Below are 22,105 nucleotides of genomic sequence, written 5' to 3'. Positions count from 1 at the left end.
GATGTGTTTACTGTTGTGTGATACCAGTAAAGAACAAAACTGGGACTTTGGGGCTGTACAAGATAATTTTACTGTAGAAATGTAAACATGTCACAGTTGGAAAAAATACTTCTATAAATACTAGAATTAATGTTGGATGAATTGTCTTTAAGAACATCAGTTTCAGGATCCTGATATTTTGGACGTTGGCTCACTGTCACATCGCCATTGCCTGATGGGAAAGTTGGAGGCCCGATGATATTAAGATTTTCCTTTGAATCAAAGCCAACTTTCCAATCTGGTTATGCATATTTTTAGCAAAAATCATCCAGTGTATTTACATTCGCTAATTACCTGTCATTATAGTACTTTTCATTTTTAAGGCACAGTTTGCACTGCTGAGCTGGGTCCAAATTACAGCACAAGGGATTCAAAGGAAACTGTGTTGCATGTAATCCGATGTTACTGTCTGTACATTTATTTTATCAGCTTTGTTAATGCTGTTCACTCTCCTGCAGACTACTACTGATCATCCAATTGGAACATTTCCCATTTCTATTGCTTCACAATAAGGGCATTCTGGCAAAGAAAGATGAATGGCCTTTTATTGTGAAGCAAACACAGGAAACTCAATGTATTTGTCACTAATATCAGCACCTGACAATAATTATTTATTCCATATATGTGACACAACAAGACATATTCGTAATTTGTCCTTCTGCCTGTTGTTGTATGAAAAATATTTTTTGTTCAAACGAAGTAGTTGCTGCTCTTTGGGTGTTTGCTGTAATGTAAAAATGCATTTGCTGCTTTTACCACCACTAACCACAGGTGTCGCCAAATCAACCACTGAGATCATTGCAACATAAACGTTATTAGTAACAGCCATGACAAGTCAAAATGTCTGCTGTGGAAATGTCTGCCTGTGTTGTGTTTCCAGGTGCACATTAACCCTGAATATCACTTTCTACATCTCCACATCAGCTTGTTAAAAATGCTCAGGTCTTCTGAAAGCTGTAATACCACATATACCCTTGTGTGTTATTGAAACTCCTCCAAACAATCGTGCGTCTACTTTGATTTTCACTCTCACAAGTCTGAAATACCATTTTCGCTGTTCCCAACTCGATACCCAGAGTCACATCAAATATCTGCTCAACTTTTTCCTCCATCTTTCTTTCGTTCTTTTTTTTGTTCTACACCCCACTCTTACCATGGTATTGTTCGACCTTGAGTGAGATGCTGTCAGGCGCTTTTTAGAACATAAGCGTTGCAGTTTCCCATAATCCACTGGGAGCGCTGAGGTGAGAGCTGTGGCCCAGTAGCACTCTGAGTGGCTGGCAGCGGATCAAAAGCAAACGAGGTTCCTGAGCTCATTCCAATTATAACAGCACACACTATCAACTACAAATACAAACAGCACGTAAGTGATAGTGCTGGTGGCCTGGAGGACTGCTGCCAGAGAGCAGGCAGCATGCTAATCAGGATACCTCTTGCCATGGGCTATTTAGGGAATAGCCTCTCATCCCACCAATTCCCCATGCCTTAGCCAGGGAAACGAAAAAAGGAAAGGGGAGTGAATTCCCTGAGTGCACAATCCAAGGACAAAATATTAGAAAATGGATCTTTATCTTTGCTCTTGGACAATATCCATATTAATTGCAAAAAAAAACAAATGCATATGAACTGAATAAAATATAAAGAGATTTGTCAAACACATACGGCTACAACTTATGACCATCGTATAATTACCCATGACCATCTTATGATGTTTTGCCAAACAAAAGTGAAATAAGAAGAATTTAATTTACGCTTTTGTTGACTTCACTACGTTGGCACCACAAACTCTACCCTATGGTTTAACCTTTGCAAACAACAACTTCACACTGTTTGTTGCAATTAGTCTGATTGTTCATAACAGCGTCTACCCAAGCAGTCTGCCATTGTAGTCAGCCAATCCGGGAGAGTGATTTATATCCGGTCAACCGTTGTGCATTGGGTAAAAGGAAATGAGAGGTTTATAGCGGTTCTGCGGTAACGTGTGTGCTCCCCCACTCTCACGGACAACCCCTCAGAGCTTGGCAAGTCTCCAGAGCCATGCAGGGGCAGCGGAGTACAGCGGGAGCCAGAGTGAGAAGCACACATTGTGCTCGGCGGGACCCCACCAGCCCCGGCCCGAAGGCACAACTCTCAAGGACATGGAGAACTGGGGCAGAGAACTTCCAAGCTTCCCACTGTTAGGGCAGGCCGAGGAAAAAATAAAAAGGGAGGGAAAGTTTCCAAAGTGTCTCTTGTCTGTGTGAGCGTGAAGCTGGTGAAATGTGTTATAATGAGGATTCTCCTCATCAGTAATACTGCAAATTGTTCTTAAACATAGAACAGCTCTCCTTCATCCAGAACATCAATGTGGTTTAGAGGTGAAATAAAATAAGTAAATTCATACATTCTTCTGCCAAAAGAAGGAGAGCAGGGGTCGTAAGGGGTGACGCATCACACATCTGGGTGCACTCAGGGAGACGTGGTTAAAATGAGGGAATAACAACAAGCTGGTCTTTACTAATACCGTGTTTGTGCATGTAGATGTGGCCATGTTTGTGTTTCTATCTGTGTGTATCCAGACTCTGATCTCTTTGTCAAATATAATTACTGATTACACCCATTTGAATCCGTGGCTCACAGAGCCTCCTGGTGTGTTGTCAGGTTTTTCAGACAAATAAAAATGTGATCTCCAAATGAGAAAATGCATTTTACTGCTGTGCTGAAGAGTTGTGGCACATGATATTTCAAATGAGAGGATAAATCAATGAATATTTACTGTTTTCAGTGTGAGAGTGTGCATGGAAGTTAGAAGAGTTCTGGATATATCAGTGAAATACGCTGGAAAATTCAGTTTTTTGACATAACAGTGCACAAAAGAGGCAAAGAGGCAGCATCTTTGACACGACTGGAACAAGCAGCTCTTTCCCTCATTGTCCTTCCAGTCAGGAGCTCAGGTTTACTGCAGGTCAGCCCCCTCTCTCTCTACATCAGGGGGAAGGAACCACACTGATCCGAGATGGAGTACCCCCAACCAAACCTGACCACATCGACCCATGCCACCATCCTGGGCCTCTAATGGAAGTCCTGGGCATCCAGACGCCTCCCCCACTCCGACATAGGCGTCAAGTAGCGCTCTACTCATCATTGGAAGCAGCGGGTCTCGCAGTCCTCCTTTTCTCTCCCTGGGACTGGCTTTTTGGGAACATTGCAGGCAGATGCGTCCAGATGAGCACGTTCTAATTTGCGGGCCCAGGTTAATGCTCTGCCAGAGGCCCCGGAGGATCAATAGCTTTATTTCCCTAAAACACTGGCATGGTGAGAACCAGCTCACGGGGTGCTTTTAATACTGCCACAGCTCCAGCAATGACTGGGCTGTATTGATCGTGCCCATGTGGAACTACGTGCGCCTTCTGGGGAAGGATCTATTTGTGTCACCCTGGGCTGGGATGGGGGCTCCACTGGAGGAGCGGAGAGCTCAGCCAATGGAGGATGCCAAAAACATCAAAACAGCCATGTTTACAGATTACCCAAAGGGAAAGCAAATTACAGCAATTATGCAGGCTGTGGGAATACTGATATCAGCATACCTGCTATTTCACCCAGAGACTACTTTTATGAGGCTAGAACACATACAAAACAGCACACTCAATTTGATTTGATGGCTAAACCCTCAACAAACGATGGGATTTAAACAAAGCACTGCGCTTCAGATGCATGCAAAACAATGTCTTTCCAGGGGATCACCCTGTTTGTGGATTTCACATGCAAAAAGTGTTGCTTTTAAACTAGATGTAATAGCTTTTACAAAGATCTGGGAGGTGAGCATGTAGTGATGAACACGTAATGTTGATCATCATCTCTACACTAGCTTTAGCTTCTTATTTTTTTTCCTTACCAAACAATGGCAATTAATCATTCTTTGTAAACACTGCAAATTGCTTTACAGAAAACTCATTTACCCCTATAGCATTTATCTCATATATCAGCACAGAGACAACATACAGAGTCTTATCCAAATCACAGGCCTTTGTTTGCAGCTGTCGTGACATATTCATGACTGGGGCCATAATAGTCAGATTCCTGTTATATCCCCCGGGGAGAGCAGAGAGAATAGTGTCACATCCAATTACTGCAGCACACTGTGGAGGTAAATCAAAACTCATGCCATGAACTCTGGAATCTGCCGTTTGTGCACACAAACACACATGCATGCATGCACACACAAATACATGCTGCATAAGGAAAGCGAGACAATAGTAATATCAACATTGATGGAATATTGGAAAACACATTCTCCTGGTAACTCAGGGTCATGTATGGATTACACAGGGAATGGGATTGGCTGGAGGCCGTTGGCTGGCGTCTCCTCAAAACATAAATTGACATACAGAAGATCTAGGAGCGAGCGAGGCACACAGCACTTACTCAAGATTTTTTACAATTATGGATTTGTTCACCGGCTGGCGTGCAGATATTGAAATAGCAGATGAGGTGTGATGATGGTGCCCTTTTTATTGGAGGAGAAACAATCGGGTCACCAGGTTCACAGACTCCTTCTCCCCAGCACCAATAAGATGATTTTCTGCACGGTGAAATTAATGCCTTTGTCTCTTCCTCCACAGCAGTCTCTGGAAGGGCCTGGTGGTTTGGTGGTTGGAGGGTATCTCGGCAGTGCATAGCCCCGTTTCACCCTGGAGCGGTGCAAAGCTCCTGCCCAATAAAACAGGCTGCATCCCCAGGGCCCCTCCCTCAAGCCTCCAGTCAGCGCTTGTTTTTGCACCATTTATTTAGTGTGACACATCTCCAATTAAACTGTGGAGGCTGCTGCATTCCCCCCATAACTACCTCTTATACCTCCCCATAGACTTTCTGTCACACTGAGAGTGTGGGTATGAGAGAGTGAAAGGGAGAGTTAGTGAGAGAGAGATAGAGCAAGTGAGAGAGAGAGGGAGAGAGATCACATCTTGCCTGCCAGCTATGATCACAATGTCATTTTCCCCTCCGTGCTTAGGAGCCTCCTGTGAAAGGTGCCCTGAATTATAATTATCAAAATATTGAAAAAGATAATCATCCTCTTAAATGATGCTGCCACTTTTTCACACTATCCTACAACAAGCATGGAGTGATGCTCTCCTGTAAGCTTTACTTGATAACTCATTTAGAACTGCACAGCGAAACACATCTTTTTTTTCTAAGACTGCACTTTGTGATGTTGACCTACTCAAATGAATCATTCTCAACTAACACCAGATGTACTTATCCTCTGCCTTCACTCCCACATTTGTGCTCATCCCTTTAAATTCACAAGCGTTTAAAGGAGATCTTACATAGGAGGTAAGAGTCTCCTTGCCACCTCTTCATCCTCCCCCAACGGCCCCAGACACAGTCACAGGAGGAGTGACTTTGTCCGACCCCAATACCGTCTGCGAGAGCACAGCTGAGGGCAGCAGCTGCCAGGGAGGACTGGTGGGGGAGCGCCCAAAACGCAGGCTCTGCCAAGCGGAGGGGCCGGGGGGAGCCCCAGTGGCAGCTGGGAAGGGTGGGGCGGCCAGCTGTGGAGCAGCAGGATGGGGTGACTAGGAGATGCCACTAAAACTGAGCAGTATCACACAAAATGCACACAAACACATTTTTATACATAGGTGCACTCGTAAAGTGTTCACACTTCCCATCTTTCCTTTAAGGACTTGTGCTGCACTCGCCCACATTCAGACACACAAACACTCATCACTGGCACAGAGGCAGACCCAGCAGCCTGTGGCCCTCTTAACACCAGCACCGCTCTCCCATCACATGCTTCGGCCACACATCTGGCGTGCCATCTGTATCACTCCCCCCAATGTGACAGGTAGTCCCTCTCCCTCTCTGGAGGGAGCAGAGAGGGAGAGAGGGACAGGGAGGGTAATTTTGGGTGTAAATGTGCTCTGGACCTCTCTGGATGCATCTGGACAAAGCAGAAGTGCTTCCGAGCCAGACAGGGTCGTTATCAGTCGGACACTCGCCGCCACATAGCAGACGAGGACAAAACAATTATATCATACTGTCACATTCTGACAGCACCAATAGTGCACATCATGTTTGTGCTGTCGTCAGGACGTATGATTCTATTCTGCATCTCAATTGAAAGGTCAATTGCTACAAATAACACAAGTCAAAATATATTAAAGATTCTTCCAATTTATTTTAATGTACAGTTATACATTGCCATGACACAAATGTGACCACCACTTGGATGAATGGAGAATGGAAAATATTAAAACAGCCATATATAAACAATACCCAGAGGACGTGGGATTCCTCTTCTTTCTGCTGATGTACATATGGGATTGATAAAGTATGCACCGTAAAACAGATATCAAGCCAGTGATATAAAACTGCACCAGTCTTTACTGTGAAATTAAGGAATCCATTTCAGAACATTATTTTCACATCTTATGTTACATATTTGACAGTAACAATCTTTATTATTCACACACAACACTATTCGAATGACATCAACTTAGACATTTATTAAAAAAAAGGGGGAGGGGGGGGTTCCAGCATCGTCAAAACTGACAAAATAATCTACTCGTCGGAAATATTTATTAAACCGATTTGCAGTCAATGGACAAGACTGAGGTGCTTGTAGAGAAGAAAAAAGGCTCCATAGAGAATTACTTTACATTTTGCAGTGAGATCTGCTACATATCACCTCTTTGAACACATAGATGCAGCATTGGACATTAATGCGTCAGGTAATTTGGTTGGAAAAAACTATTCATGATCCAAATTTCATTTATATTTTTAAAAAAAACCAACCGAAAAACAAACAATATAGCAACTGTCACATGTTTAATACTTCTTAATACCAGGTGCACTGTTGGTGTTTGGCCATTTTTACAGATTTTCTTTTACAGTGTCCATGTCATTGATTTATCAGATCCAATTCAACACAACAGAGAAATAAAAAAACAAACAATGTGCTGGATGGGATCATCATTTTAAGATCATAAAAAACACTGACACATACACTTGATGAAATAAACAACACAGCTTTAGTACTAGTTTCTGATGTCTTATACAAAGTTAGCTTGGTCTAAAAAGCATAAAATATATTTTTACATCATCACATACATCAAGACATGTACCATGGCCTAGCGGGAAGTTTGTCCGGTGCATTATTTCGTATGTTAAGCCCCCACACGGTTCTCTACTGCTGGCATTATTGCTTCTTATGAACGTGGAGCTGAACAATAGAGAAACAATGCACCACAGTAGATTGAAACTGTACATTTAAATCTCTGATATCCCAAAAAAAGAATTTTGTTAGCTCGTTTCACAATCTGCAATGCTGAAGGATAAGGCAGTTCCATTTTTTAAGGCATTGCTGCTTTGAGACATACTGGAACAGAGGGAGAGTCACAGACTTTGACACTGATCAAGTCCATGTACATGATCAACAGAATACATAATACAGGCAAAGGATGAGAGCCTAAAGAGAGGGGGGCAAACGTATCTTGTGTTTTCGAGTTTTGTATGTTCATGTCTGAGAGAATCTCAGTGAGCTGCAACAATCTTTAAAGTCTGCTGAGCGATTGACCGGAAGTCAAAGCTCAGACAGAGATTAGAGCAGAGCTGTGTGGGTTGCTGTGACCTTCTCTCATTGCTGGTAATTTCCGTACTGGCCCTGTGGGGAGAAATGTGACAGACAGATGTTACTCAAAGTAAAAGCACAAAGTAAACACTTCTAGTCACAAATCTCAATGGGGGTGCAAAAAAAACCTATACTGCAAACCATGATTTATGGTGCATTGGCTGGTGTTGACCAGCAGGTGGCAGTATGGCCTCAACTTGTGAGCTCTATGGTCTAAGTTGACACCTCAGGATTCAGCTGCAGTATGGCAGAGGACAATTTTCCTCAGTCAATAGAGGATACTAAGTTCAAGTGAGACAAGTTCATGTATTGAATGCATTTCTAAACAGGGGTCGAAGTATGCGTTTGGAATTAATGGCAAATACATAGGGAACAAATTTGGGAACATTTTCATAAACATGACATCATAATGTGAATATCAATCATTTGAAAGTTTTAAAATGAGCAAAAAGTCATTAAAACCAGTGTTGTAAAGAGACACAGTCAAAGCAGCTAAGCGTTGGCCGTCTCACTGCAGATAATAAAGCATGCTGTGTTTCTGGACCTCATGACTTACAATTCGACCCCTGGTTAATAACAAATCAAAAAGAGAAAAACCAAATAAAGACAGAAAAGAAAAAACGTTGAGGGAAAAAAAAGAGAAAGATGGAAGAAGGATAGAGACAAAATAGACAGAGGAAACATAACAAATGCAAATTAAGGCTAGGTGGTCAAACGTCTAGATTGGACGTTGAGGTCTTCACAGCAACCATTACCTTTGCTTCTTATAGAGCTAGTCAGGGGTTCAAATCCCCGGGTCTTTATTTCCTCATGTGCCCCTGAATATTCAAAGATAAAGATATCAAAGAGTAGCTGTGGTCCCCACATGAGACCACAGGAAATACAGGGCAACAAATAGGTCTCCTCTTAAACACTAGAGCAGTCTGCATCACGTTTAAGGAAGAATCCTCTTACAGCCCTCATATTTCACTGGTATGGCATACCACATTAGCCAGGATATGACTCAGGTTAACAAGTGACACATACACCCTACAGTAACACATACACTCTTGATGGGAAGAACAGCAATTACCCCCCAATTTGATGACAGCATGCACAACATACTACCTTTAAATGTTTACCTTCTAACTCCACTCATGTTGATGTCTCACTGAGAATTACACAACATATACAACTTATTCTGGCAATAAACATCATGAAAGGGACAAACTAAGACCGATGTACAGACAAGTCTCTGTGACTGTCCAGTATTGTGGGTGTACTCACTTGGTCATAACCGTAAGGGCGTTGCTGCTGGCCCTGTGGGGGTCCAGGTTGAGGAGGGCGATAGCCCCCATACTGCTGTCCCTGCCCCTGAGGATAGTTGGGATACTGCCCGGGGGCACTTTGGGAAGGACCTGTGACAAACAGAGAGAATTCAGTTTAAAATTATGTATGCTTATAGCTTTGAGTAAACTTAAATTTGAAAATGACAGTCAATTCAAACTCTGCACCAGGGTTCCAAATTGTCCTCATGAGCTGCACATGAGTTCTGTTCTCACTGGGAATTTTCTTTAGAATTTAAGAACAGTTTGTCTAAAACCAAAAATGCTTCCTTTAGACCTCAGAGCCACTGAAAAAGTCAGTTCCAGTTTGAATATAGAAGGGTTTGTATTAGAGTGGAGCTCATGCTGTATTTTCCTGTCTGAACCAAACTGACCTGACCGAGAGTCTGACCTGACCGAGACAGGCATTCTGTATTTTGTGTACTTCGGAACCTGACCCAAACCCAATGTCTGTGTTGCCCAGTCCCTGACATGCATGGTTATTGCTTGTGTGCAGCAAAAAAATATATACTTTCATAGTTTTTGCAAACCTGTGCTGGACCGATGGGTTACGATAGGCTCAGGTCAGGTATCAACACTCTAGTTTGCATTAAGTCATAAAACTATTTTTCACTTGAGCAGAAGGATTATTCTTGTGTACATGTAAGAACCCAGCGTGAAAATGATCAAAGTTTGGCTCATTAATCACGTCCATTTACTCTGGGAACTATCAGGAATTCCTGTTAGTCTACTCGGCTGGAATAAAAACAGCTGATGGATAGCGGATATGTCTGACCCATTCGTTTAAGGTGCCTCTTAACAACGCCTGACTCAGTAATGAATGAGTGAGTCAGGTTAGAGAGTCAGGCGGCCATTCCGTAATGCGAGGAGACATCAAGGTGATGCTGTTGGTTTTCATTAGAGGAGCAGGCTTCATTAAAAAAGAAAAAAATCTTTTCATCAGCCTCCATAAACTTTAGTTATCTCTACCGACACTGTGAAAAAGTGGGCAAAGCCTGACTGGGGCTGGAGTCAAATGAGGCCCACGCTGCATTGTTATGTGCTCATAATAACTTATACTGTGGAGCATGAGCTTGTGGGGACCTGCAGGAGAAAGCATTTGTGTTTGCCAGATGGAACTCACCTCACAGCCGCTGCCTCTCTGCTAGCTCATTACTGACATGAGCCCTGGCTCAGACAGTGGGAGAGCGATGGAAAGTTTCAGTGAAAAATAGAATGTGGGGAATAGAAAAAGCCTTGAGAGCTGCGAGAATTGTACTCAAAGTGCAGACTTTCTACACTTAATTAATTGTGGTTAAATGTGGTATAATCTCAACGCCAAGAACGGGAGTGGACAAGGGACTAGAAAACTTACTCAAGTAACATTACTGTTACTCAGAAGAAATGTTTACTTATATAGATGTAGATTGTGTTAAAAATACATTATGTTGAAATTTAAATGCTTCCCAGGTGAGAGCTCGCAGAAAGCGACACCTAAATTCCATTTAGACACTTTGCAACCTGTGCATGGAACGAATAATTGATAATAAAAAGTCTATGGATGCCACTGCAGACGTAGATTTTATGCAATATTAATTTACATGACTCAAACTGCCTCACACAGAAATAACAGATATATATACAACATTAACTCCACAGCAGCAGCCAACAAAGGCAGACAAGGCCCTGCGTTGCTAGGCAACACAGTAGTTAGTGATGCTCTCCTTTGTACAGTGAGTTAACAGTCAAATATTTGTTCATTCAGTCATTGTTTACTAAAATTTGAGCTTGCATTTTCTTTCATAAGTTCTGACGACTTAATGTCTTAAAATGAACTAAACAATTAAAAAAAGGTTAAGAGCTAAGCCATTAAATAAAAATCTATTAAGTCCAAAAAATGTTTGGCTGGCAAGTGACATACCCAGTTTCTGTGCCCATCAGCCAGAGATTCTCTCCCACTCCCTCGGAACAGTGTCTCATATCAAACTAAATTGCCAAGAGAAATGCGATTGTGGTACAAGTTGCCACAACTGATTAAATTCCTCTTCCACCAAGCTCCAATCCCCAAACCGTTCATCAAGAGCAGGGAGTTTAAGGAGCACCTTACGATGTCTTGACAGGCATTTGGCAAAGTTACATTTACGAGCGGCAGTAGCCACCAACTCACAGAGGAGGAATTATTGTTCACCAGTCAAGAAGATGACTCAAGAGAGAATATGATGCCTCCTTCAGGACTAATATGTGGCCCAGTTTGATTTGGTAACTCACCGTAAGCCTGCTGCTGTGGTGGGTAGCCCTGCTGACCTGGGTATTGCTGCTGGGGAGGGTAGCCCTGCTGCTGAGGAGGGCCTTGCTGGTATGCTTCTTGTTGTTGGCCATACTGGGCATTACCTTCAGGGGGCGACACGGGCAAAGTGAGCAACATGTTGATGTCAACAGCAAATCACAAAGGTAGACTCTGAATGAAGATTTGTTTTCTAGGGGTTTCCAATATACTCAAATGTATTGTGGCTTGTTCTAATGGAATGTAGTAAGTAAACGAGAGAAATGCACTAACATCGACTACAAATTGAGATTATTTTTAAGATGCCGGCATTAGACTTGCTTTGGTGTTTCACTCCTCTCACCGTCTCCTTTTGCTCTCTCTTACTCACAGAAAAATCACATGCATACATCTCACACACCCGCCCACCCATTCCCACCACTCTCCAGGGCAAGTGTGTGATGCATGTCGATGAGACCAGTGCGTTTATACCTGGAGGGAACAGGGAAAGGGCCTAGAGTGTGAAAGGAGTGAAACGCCAAACCAAGTTTATACATGTTGAGTACTGGATCCATCATATTAGAACTGTATGTGTATCTGCAAAACCATTGTAACAAAGGGAAGCAGTACCGCAAAATGTTCCACAACAATGACTGAATTTTCTTTATTTCACATAAAAGGAAACATTGGTGTTTAAAAAGGTCAAAAGAGAAATAGTTTGGTCAGTAAAGGAAAAAAACAAACAACATAAAGTAAATGTTAATTGGACAAAGAAAGAAAAAGGAGTTGTTTAATATGAATCTTAATATCACACCAAGATAGAGAAAATAGGCTGAATGTCAACCATTAGAGAATAATGCAGCGGTAGCATATTTCTGGGAAAAAAAGTTGGGGAGATTTGTTAGTCACTAGTACTGCTCTTCTGCAAATCATATGAATTACTTATTTTAGTGTGTGAATAAAATCTGTATTTACAAATAATGGCAGTCTGCTTCATGTAGGTAATTAATTCACTAATTACCTACTACTCCAAACAACTAGTTGTTAAGGCATCACATGTGGCTATCTGAAGGGTGAGCATCTTAACCTTATACAAGTTCGGTGCAGTTTTGATGACGAAGACTCACACAACTCCCTGACTTTTCTCAGGTAAGCCCACGGGTAGAGCACCAGTCACGACGGGGGGGATGTCATTATAAAACAGGGTGCTACCTTAATGTCGGACTGCAGCACCTTTTGGACGAGGGTGCATTCTGGCACGTGGAAGTTGACTCACAATTAGGTACCACATTTTTCTCTTTGTTAGAGCCCAGAGTCACTTTGATTCCCCAGAACATAATGAAGAAACTGAAGCTTTGCATCCGTCGCAGTCTCTTTGCATCATTTGTGTCTTAACACAACTCCTGGGTTCATTTTTTTTGTTTTGTTGGTTTTCTCCAAGTGACCGGAGGGTTCTCCTACCTTCTGAGGCTCCCTGTCCTGCGTGACTGTACTGGTCTCCATAGTAGTCTTCCTGCCCTGGGTACTGCTGAGGGGGTCCTACATACACATACACACAACATACACACAAGTAGATTCAAGGTGTTGTTGGATTGGTTGTGTGGGGGGAGGAGCAGAGAGGATGGATTCCTTGCTGCTAGTTTTCGCTAGAAAGCTTTCCTTTGGTCACTGGGCTAATTTTTTTTTTTTTTTTTTTAATCGGAGGCTTTAGATTACATCTTAAGTCATCAAGATGTCTGTGGGCTACAGAAGTGGAAATAAAGGAAATTGAGAGGAACAATAGTAAGAAATGCAGAAGGGAGGGTTAGGGAGAAGGAAAAACCAACACTCACAACTTGCACACTTGACAGACACACTGACGGGTATACCTTGCTGAGGAGGTCTGTAGGGCGGCATTGGCCTCTGCCCCATGACATGGTTGCCCTGGTTGACCTGACCCATCATGCCCATAGGGTTCTGTTGTCCTTGGTAGTGCTGCCCACCACCACCAGGAGGCATGTTATACTGCTGGGAGGGAGGCTGCTGGTGCATCATGGGGCCTGAAGTATACCCAAAAAGAGTTTACTCTCACACTGTACAATAAAGTGTTAATTTTCATTAATAACAACTGTGAAGGAAAATATCTGTTTACAACCTTTTGTTGTGTCTAAAAGTAAAAAAAAGTAACTTGAACGTATTACAAGACACATATTTTTCATCAACACATAGAAACAATAATGTTTAAGACAAACAAATGGACATGTTTTAATGCAAAGTCTTATTCAACAATGTGCAGGCAACTGCAAGAGCAAGTGCTAAATCTCCTGATGATTTAAAACCTTGCAAAAATGCATGTTTGTCAGTAATGCTACCTGATAAGAAACTGATTTATGGATTAATTAATCCACAATTCACTAAAATAAGACAAAAAGGAACAACAAAATAAACTTAAAAACTTGCAGGCGACACACTAACATTGATAAAACGTCAAGCTAATATATAATCATGAGTATCACGTGCTGTAGATGTGGAGGTAACATTAGCATAACTTTTATTCAGCTGTCTTTAGTGTTATCAGTTCAACGGCCCATCCTAAATGGTCCCCTAGATGTTTGCTAAACAAAGTTCACAGTATTGATGCAATGATATAAAATCTCTGTGTTTTACTGAACAGCTGAGAGAATCAACAGCTGGCCTCACTACATAAGCAGGAACAACTGTACTGGATTAGAGAGAGATGCTGTGTTCAAACAAACACAGTTTGGAAATGCTTACTGGATTTACTGGGGGAGTCAGTCTGTATTACTACAGAGAAACAAAAGAGACACCTGTAACCATGGTAACTGTACACAAAGATGGCGAAAGCTATACTCCAAAGATTGAACGACTAAAATTTGACTAAAACTAATACACATTTTCATCAGAAAACTGAAACTAAACCAAAACCAATTACTAAAATTACATTATTTAACAGTACAACACAGAATACACATACTGTACAAGCAGTATATGGTTTCTCAAATGCAGGTGATGATGTGCCACTACGCCAGAAAAACACATAAGGTATTGGAAATCAATAAAACCGAGAGCAAACTAAAAACGGAGCAATATTACCTTGATTGGGCTGCATGTTCATGTTTGGCCGTGGACCATAGTTTCCCATGGGTTGGCCCTGGGTCATGTTCATTTGGCTCTGAGCTGGTATGCCCTGAGAAGAGGGGACGGTGTGATTGTAACCACCCATCGAGCCATGACTGCTAGGGGGCATATTCATAGAGCCACTGGGCATGTTTGGGGGCTGGTTAGGACCTGGACCTTGCATGGGCATGTGATTAGGCCCTGGAAAACAACAAGGATGATTCATGAAAATACAGTTACATTATTAAGTACACATCGGGCTGGGTGACAAAACAATAGTTTAATGATATATAATAATAATAATAATATAATAATACATATATCTTTTCATCAGTTCACGGTTCCAAAAATAAACTAGTTCACGTTCAATTGTTCCAGTTTTTTGGGGGGATGACCATGCTGGTCTGTAGAGACGTCATGTAGCATTTGGTAAAACAGTGTTGTAAAACGTGAGAGATGACCCGCTGATTCGTTTGGCGCTCACCAAAATATGAAAACGATCATGGGTAATACGCATGAGTGCAGTGGAGCTGATTGGATTTTTTCCATTTCGCCCAGCCCCTGTACACACAATTATAATGACGTTGAATTGCCATGATGTTGTGGTAATAGAAGCGCAGTGGACTGTAGTGCTCACTGTGATGACTTGTTGGAAGTTCAGGATTTATCTGGCTACAAGTAACTGTAATTAATTGCCTGAGTCTGTCCAAGCAGTTTATTTGGGTTTTCATCAATTTCTATCTTGCAATATATAAAGATGATCCATCCACAAAAACAACGAACATCTTTGGTTGTCAAAGTTTTATATAACAAAATGCCATATAACACTCCAAATTGGCAGTGAACTAGTATTACTAAGATAATCAGAAGATATCAAGCTCAGTTACATTTCTTTGCCATTTTGCATACAAGTCGGTTGTTAGGTTAAAATTTAAAAAAATAGAAAAAAGTTAATACCATTGGAAAAACAACATTTAGTGGAAATTATTAAATATTACATTTGCAAACCAATCTAAACAAAGCAAACATGAAAATAAACAATGTTACTAAAGCAGAGAGCATATTCAAATGGAGAACAAGTCTAAGACCACCAGAGCTGGCAAATGGGTGACATCATCCTTCAGCAAAGCAACCTCCCTCACATTTCTGTGGTGTTGCTAGGCAACCCAAGTGAGACAGGCACTGAGGGAGAAGAAGGGGAAAGAGAAAAGAAAGACAGAGGAGGGAGGGAAGTTTGTTGGGTGGGGGGTTGGTTACTTACCAGGCATCTGTCCATTCATCTGGCTCTGCATGTGTGGGGCTGGAGGGCCACCGCTGACCATACCCTCAGAGGGCATGGTGTGACCATGAGGAGGCTGGGGGGGAGGTCCACTTTGGTTCATCCCACCAGGGCCCATGGGCATGTTTTGAGTGGGTGGCTGCAAGCGCAATACACAGACACAAAAACACACATCAGCTGGCTATAAACAAATCTGAGCCTGTCACTCAGGAGAAAATAAGGCAGATAAACGCCAAAATCTCTGTACAAAACTATTTAATTCAGCACAGTTGTAATGTAGCCTTATCAATCAAGGACAACAACCATTTTGAAGGATTCCGCATGTGTAAATGAGGGCTATAGATAGACATGTAATACAATAAATAGCCACATGCTTACTGAATAAAGTCTGCTCATTTAAGTCATTAATAACTTCAAATGTTTTTAAATGGAATGCCTTTAAGAGTCAAGAAACAAATATTTAAAAAGCTGAACAAAGAATTAATCCAGAGGTAAAAGTGATTTCAATCTGGGCTGTTGCAGGTTAATGTGATGTGATAAAATATGAGGTGGTGATACCTTCCATACAGCTGTGGGGCTTCAAAGAGAAAAGGCTGAGAAACTAAGACTTTAAGCATTAAGTCTTGATCAGGCTCCATTGGACTGACCATTTTCCTTCAAGTGATGACTAGAAAATCTTATCTTAATGTTAAAATGGAATTTACTCAAATTTAAGGATGAACTTCGATTTTGTTCAATTACACACAGCATTTGATATCAAATCATCATTTGTAGAACTTGTTTTAGTTTATTATTTAATGTAATTGTTTTGACCCATTTGCATCATCCTTATTTTTAAGGTAAATCCTTTAATAGTCCCACAATGGGGAAATGTGCAATATTACGGCAGCAAGAGTCAAAATAATCATCAGTAAGAAATAAGTAACATGCAATATTCAAGTGAAAGGAATATAAAACATTTAGAGAAATATGAATTGAATTACAACTAATGAATACAGTGTAAAAAAAAAATGAATGGATGCACATGAACCTTAAAAACTAAAATCCTAGCTGAGGTCGTTTCCCTGAACTAATACGTTGTGAGATGTGTTGTACATGATCTTAACCTTAACCACCTCATTAGGAACAGAGGTCACTCTGGTGTTTACTCTTCAGTCACTGGAAACAATCAGCATGGACCAATACTCACAGCGGGGAGGAGAGACTGCATGTTTTGATTGGAGTCTGCTATCGTGGCGAGGTACACTAAATTTCTGTGCAACATCTGTTGATACCTGGAGGAGGAGAACCATCGATATGAATATGATTTACGTCCACGTGAGCTTACAAATTCAGTGATGCGTGGGAAACAACTTACTGTGAACACTCTGCTGTTTTGCCTTTACTCTGGAAGTCCATTATACACTGGATCAGATGGTTGTTCTCGTCGAGTAGCTGCGACAGTAAAAGCAGAAGATTTATCTCACGTTTATGTTTTGAGGTAAAATGACCCACTCTGAATAAATGTGTATATAAAGTCCTTTTGTTGGTGATGGTTATTCTGCTGTAGATTGAAAACAACGGGGGTGATGGAGAGGGGGGGGGCGTTTTTGTTAAATATGAGTGTGCATTTCTAGCTAACAAAAGACGCGTCTTGCTAGCTTAGCTGTGCCCAGCTAACAAAACCGCAGGCCTCCAGGTCATTTTGGAGAATATGTGCGCGCCGGTCCGGTGAATCGACTGGAGACACATAGCGAGCACATGGCGTCCTGCCTCCGGAGATGTTCATATTCACCGCGCTTTGACCCCTGCAACATTTTCCCCGAGCTGTTCACGGTCGGACTGCCACTGCTACGTTCATTAGCTCCGCGGCTAGCAGCGCATCGTAGCCTCCATTCTGCGACGCGCTAAAAAAAAAAAAACATGAATTACCTTTTGTATTCCCGCGGGTGTTATGTCGCCTTTCCCACGCTGCCTGTGAGGTGCGAACGCCACCGACATGGTGATATCGTAAGAAAGCAGCGTTAGCTAAAACATAAAAGTGTGAAGAAGCTAACACACTTAACAAACCTGGGGAACTCAGACTGGGCAGAATAGGATGCTATTTCATAATGCAGGGGGCCAATCCGGGGGGGGATGCGGCGCATTGGAACATCTAATTTAAGCCTACTGTGAATTTTGACAGCACGGAAATAAATTGAATTCATATGCACTTTGTTAGAATCCTTATTTTGCTTTAAATATCCGTAAATATGATTTAAAAGTCATTATTTTAACCAAATTGAATTGCAAGTACCCCCGTTTTTCATATAGTGGAACAATCTAGGTCTCGTCCGAAAGGCCACGGGAAATGGACCGCTCAACAAAAAAAGAGGAAACTGAGATTTTATATATTTGATATTTATTTTTTAAAATATATTATTTTTCTTGGCATAAGCTTCAAGAAAATACTAGTTGATAAGAATATTTACTACTCCTGATTTTACGTGTTTAAAAGCCAACATCTCACTGAATAAACTAGGTAAAATAAATAAATATTGTTTGGGAATATTTATTGTATTTTGCTTTATCATTTTTAAAACAAGTCATTATCTTGCAGAGCAGTGACTCAATTTAAGATGATAAAAAAAAACCCTGATATTTAAAAACTTTCGTCTGGCTTTTGGTATCGCCCGAGTTCAGAGGTCTCGCGCATGCGCAGTTTCCAGCACACTGCTGCACACTGAGCGGCTTGTTGCTAACTAGCTGAATCATTTCTGTGTCAGTCTCCCTCTTCTCGTTTGATTGTACGTGTCTTGCGGTGCAATGGCGGCAAGATACGACAGAGCTATCACTGTCTTCTCTCCAGACGGCCACCTCTTCCAAGTGGAGTACGCACAAGAAGCCGTAAAAAAGGGCTCCACTGCGGTAAGTCCTCAAAATGAAACTAATGCTAACGTTAGCAAGCGGTACTTAGCTTACCAGCCAAGCTAGCTAGTAGCAGGTACTCGTGTGTTAAGCTAGTTTCTTTATTTCAAACAATGTGTTACGCTCAAGTGTTCTGATTTGTTCAATATAAATCTCACTGTGATGTCAGTCTATCACTTCAACATGAAATGTTTGAGTCATTTAGCAGTGTGTGTAAATAAAGAGTAAGTTGCCATTAGCGAGCATTTTGTCGCTGTGTCACTCTCAGAACAGTTTCAGTTTCAATGTGTTCATGTTAACTAACGATGTTACCGATTAACTCCGTCAGCGAAGTTGTATTTTCCTGTGATCACTGTTTCAACACTGAAACACGCTTCATGTTCTCAACAATACAAACATTTTAAATGTGACGGAATCTTGTTTTCAGTGTTAGCTTCTGTGATTATCTGTAGATGCTATGTGTCATTAAAATTAATGATAGGTCTGTATCATCACTGAAGTTGCAGCTAACTCGGATACAAACCACCTGTGGTTTATTAGTATATCTTAGTCATTTTCACAGCAAGAAAAACATCTGATATTGAATTCACATCCGTTGAATCTTGAGCTTTGTATGTTAACCCCCAACATCTACGGAACAAGTTGAAATATGACTTCACGATTTGTAAGTAATATGATGTAGCAAGTACATTTTGTTGAATGTTTATGTTTGTTTGAATCACTTAGAAATCACCAAAACAAATTTCAAAAGATCACTTCTTCTCTTCATAGAAACACAGTTTTAGTCTCTGTTAAGTCAGTTGATTTGAAATTCTCAGTATTTTGCTGTTGCTGACCTCTGCCTGTAGGAGTGAACTATTCTGTTGTTAATCTTGATACTTTTCTTTCTGTGCAGGTGGGAATTAGAGGTAAAGACATTGTTGTCCTCGGTGTTGAGAAGAAATCCGTGGCAAAGTTGCAGGAAGAAAGGACTGTCCGCAAGATATGTGCCCTGGATGAGCATGTCTGCATGGCATTTGCAGGTACCTCGACACAATCTGTTTTCAACAACTGAGTAATACTTTAATTATAGCTGCTTTCAGGCATGCACTGAACTCTGGAGGAGGTGCATATGTGAACGCAAATGTCTGAGTAAGATGCTCCGTAGTTTCTACAGACTTTATACGCCAGACTTCCTGGTATAAAGTCCGTCGAAATCCAGGAGAAGTCAATGTGTGAACACAGCAGTGGCTCCCTCGCTGGATTCACCCTAAGCGAGTTGGGGGGGGGTAATAATGCATCTAACATGTGACAGACACAAAATAAAACAAATATCTCCTGGGGAAAGAGCGGTCATACACGTAGAAGACACAGATGACGATGACGACAAGAGATGTCTGGTGATAAGAGCTGACGACAGTGTCAGGGTGCTGTAAACATGATCATGTGATCTCGGCACTTCCTGCCTCTGCCTGATGCAACCGGCTGCTCCACATCTAGCCTGACTAATGCGGAGGATTTGATGCTGTTGTGAACATGTCAATGCAGTGAACTTCCCACTGTGTTTCGCGTGTGTGAAAGCCAAACTCTGGGTAAACTCCTTATCCAGTTCTCCGGATTTTACTCGTAGGTCTTGTCTGAAAACAGCTTATGTAACATCACATAGTACACCACACTTACTATTTAGTTGTCACAGCTCAGTTCAGACAGAGGACACCAAAGGCCAGTTGTCACAAATGCTACATCAATGCAGACTTCATTCATTTCCCTATTTAAGGACCTTTTTTTACATTGTCTTTCCTGTTGCATTTTCATTGTATGCTCTATAGCTATTTATTCTCTTTCAATATTTTAAGGTCTGACAGCAGATGCCCGTATTGTGATAAACAGAGCTCGGGTTGAGTGCCAGAGCCACAGGCTAACTGTCGAGGACCCAGTCACAGTGGAATACATCACACGCTACATAGCCACACTGAAACAGGTATTTGGCTTACTTACCATCAATGTGTTGTTTACTTTTTATTTACCATAACACAGTGGTAGGACTCCGCTTTCAGTCGGGGCAAATATTATTTTCTGCTTTTTTAAGAATGACTTGTCACATGAGTCTGTTTATCGGTCATATTTGTAGCGCTACACTCAAAGCAATGGCCGCAGGCCATTTGGCATCTCTGCGTTAATTGTTGGCTTTGACGACGATGGAACTCCCAGGCTGTATCAGACAGACCCGTCCGGAACCTACCATGCCTGGAAGGTCAGTGAATTTGCTTTGTCATGTTACACCTGTACAATAGTTGGTATAAAACAGATTAATTATTGATTTTTTTCTCTCAAAATATCAGGCAAACGCAATTGGCCGTAGCGCTAAAACTGTGAGGGAGTTCTTGGAGAAGAATTATACAGATGAAGCCATTGCTGGGGACAATGAGGCAATCAAGTTGGCTATCAAAGCTTTGCTTGAGGTAAGGTCAAATTTAGTCTCATTTAGTCATATTTTAATTTGTACAATTGTCATTAACTACATATGCTGATACTAAATAATTGCTAAGCTCTTTTACAGTAGGATTACCCTACTTCCATACAAATACTTGATACAAAGGCATTTTTCATGAGTCACAATAAAATTATGTAATGTGCTGTAGATATTGTCACTTCAGATGTAATAAAGTCTACCACAGCATGAGTTTAATGCAGGCCTGCATTTATTAAAGAGCAATACTTTGTCTTAGGTGTGAACCATAAAATGGGTTTAGTCACATGAGGTATCTGGTTTTTCATAGGTTGTCCAGTCAGGAGGAAAGAATATTGAACTTGCTGTCATCAGACGGAATCAGCCACTGAAGGTGAGTTGCTGCATATTGTATCTTTTTATTTTCTCTACTACATTTGTTTTTTATCATTATAATAATTTACTCTCTCTGTTTGCAGATTTTGGAATCCAAGGAAATTGAGACTCTGGTGGCAGAGATTGAGAAGGAGAAGGAGGAAGAGGCAGAGAAGAAGAAGCAGAAAAAATCCACCTGAAGCAGTTAACTTAAGTTTTTCTTTGTTGCACTTGAATGACATTAGCATATTTGGGTTGCAAATATCTATGTTTTCAGAGGCTTTACTCTCATTTCTTTCATTATTAAGTGTTGAACCATAACTTGAGATCTTCAACAGCTGCAAAGAATTAGTAGTTCCTATACTTCAGCGAGTTGACTGATGTGTAGAAGCACATTCCCTGATCTCAAGTTAGGGTTTAGATCTTTAAACTGCACTTCATGGATGCTTTTATATCATTCACCAAACAGCTGTGATGGTGATGAACCGCAAATGTGGAGATAAACAGTTTGTAACATTCAGAATCATAACAAAACTTAATTCTCAATAAAAGCCGACTTGTTTGTAATTTGTTTTTGTTATTTATAAAAGTACTTACGAGAAGGTGTCTACTCACAAGACTTGAGTAATAATTGTCATTACTTGAGGTGCACAGACTGGTTTCTTCAAAATGAGACTAGAGGGACTTATTGATTATCCTACTGCAAAGCAAGTACTGCGATAAAGATAACTACAGTTTAAAACGCCACCAGCGGCAGTGTGGTGTGTGGCTATAAACGGCAATGTTTTTCATTTATCAGCAT

General features: G+C 41.2%; 2 protein-coding genes across 9 annotated transcripts; one reads left to right on the top strand and one right to left on the bottom strand.

The window, feature by feature from the left end:
- Positions 1–6,179: 6,179 nt before the first annotated feature.
- On the bottom strand, positions 6,180–17,704 carry ss18 (SS18 subunit of BAF chromatin remodeling complex). 8 transcript variants are annotated; one of them, XM_020109399.2, is made up of 12 exons: positions 17,526–17,704; positions 16,972–17,048; positions 16,804–16,888; positions 15,597–15,753; positions 14,312–14,536; positions 13,973–14,002; positions 13,087–13,257; positions 12,680–12,757; positions 11,224–11,346; positions 8,918–9,048; positions 8,407–8,469; positions 6,180–7,684 (listed from the first exon to the last, which is right to left on the bottom strand). In XM_020109399.2, the coding sequence occupies exons 1-11, from the start codon at positions 17,592–17,594 to the stop codon at positions 8,452–8,454; spliced, it is 1,164 nt and encodes a 387-aa protein (XP_019964958.1). In that variant the 5' UTR covers positions 17,595–17,704; the 3' UTR covers positions 6,180–7,684; positions 8,407–8,451. The 8 variants fall into 8 exon arrangements, with proteins under 8 accessions (XP_019964958.1, XP_019964950.1, XP_069367990.1 ...); XM_020109391.2 differs by lacking the exon at positions 8,407–8,469; XM_069511889.1 differs by lacking the exon at positions 12,680–12,757.
- Positions 17,705–18,246: 542 nt separating this feature from the next.
- Positions 18,247–21,870, top strand: psma8 (proteasome 20S subunit alpha 8). The gene is made up of 7 exons (XM_020098943.2): positions 18,247–18,500; positions 19,396–19,522; positions 20,336–20,460; positions 20,611–20,733; positions 20,822–20,941; positions 21,260–21,322; positions 21,408–21,870. The coding sequence occupies exons 1-7, from the start codon at positions 18,399–18,401 to the stop codon at positions 21,501–21,503; spliced, it is 756 nt and encodes a 251-aa protein (XP_019954502.1). The 5' UTR covers positions 18,247–18,398; the 3' UTR covers positions 21,504–21,870.
- Positions 21,871–22,105: the final 235 nt, after the last annotated feature.

The sequence above is a fragment of the Paralichthys olivaceus genome, chromosome 16 (assembly GCF_024713975.1).
Source record: "Paralichthys olivaceus isolate ysfri-2021 chromosome 16, ASM2471397v2, whole genome shotgun sequence".
In the NCBI taxonomy this organism is placed as follows: domain Eukaryota; kingdom Metazoa; phylum Chordata; class Actinopteri; order Pleuronectiformes; family Paralichthyidae; genus Paralichthys; species Paralichthys olivaceus.
The sequence above is the reverse complement of the archived record's forward strand: the minus strand, read 5'-3'. Positions and strand labels throughout refer to the sequence as shown.

Excerpts from the sequence above, each read along its gene's own strand:
- ss18 (XM_020109391.2), bottom strand. The coding sequence starts at position 17,594 with ATGTCGGTGGCGTTCGCACCTCACAGGCAGCGTGGGAAAGGCGACATA. Across the intron at positions 14,003-14,311 it reads GAACATGCAGCCCAATCAAG|TAATACAGACTGACTCCCCC; the intron begins GTAATATTGCTC and ends GTTTCTCTGTAG. Across the intron at positions 7,685-8,917 it reads GCCCTTACGGTTATGACCAA|GGCCAGTACGGAAATTACCA; the intron begins GTGAGTACACCC and ends TTCTCCCCACAG.
- psma8 (XM_020098943.2), top strand. The coding sequence starts at position 18,399 with ATGGCGGCAAGATACGACAGAGCTATCACTGTCTTCTCTCCAGACGGC. Across the intron at positions 20,942-21,259 it reads CTATCAAAGCTTTGCTTGAG|GTTGTCCAGTCAGGAGGAAA; the intron begins GTAAGGTCAAAT and ends GGTTTTTCATAG. Across the intron at positions 21,323-21,407 it reads GACGGAATCAGCCACTGAAG|ATTTTGGAATCCAAGGAAAT; the intron begins GTGAGTTGCTGC and ends CTCTGTTTGCAG.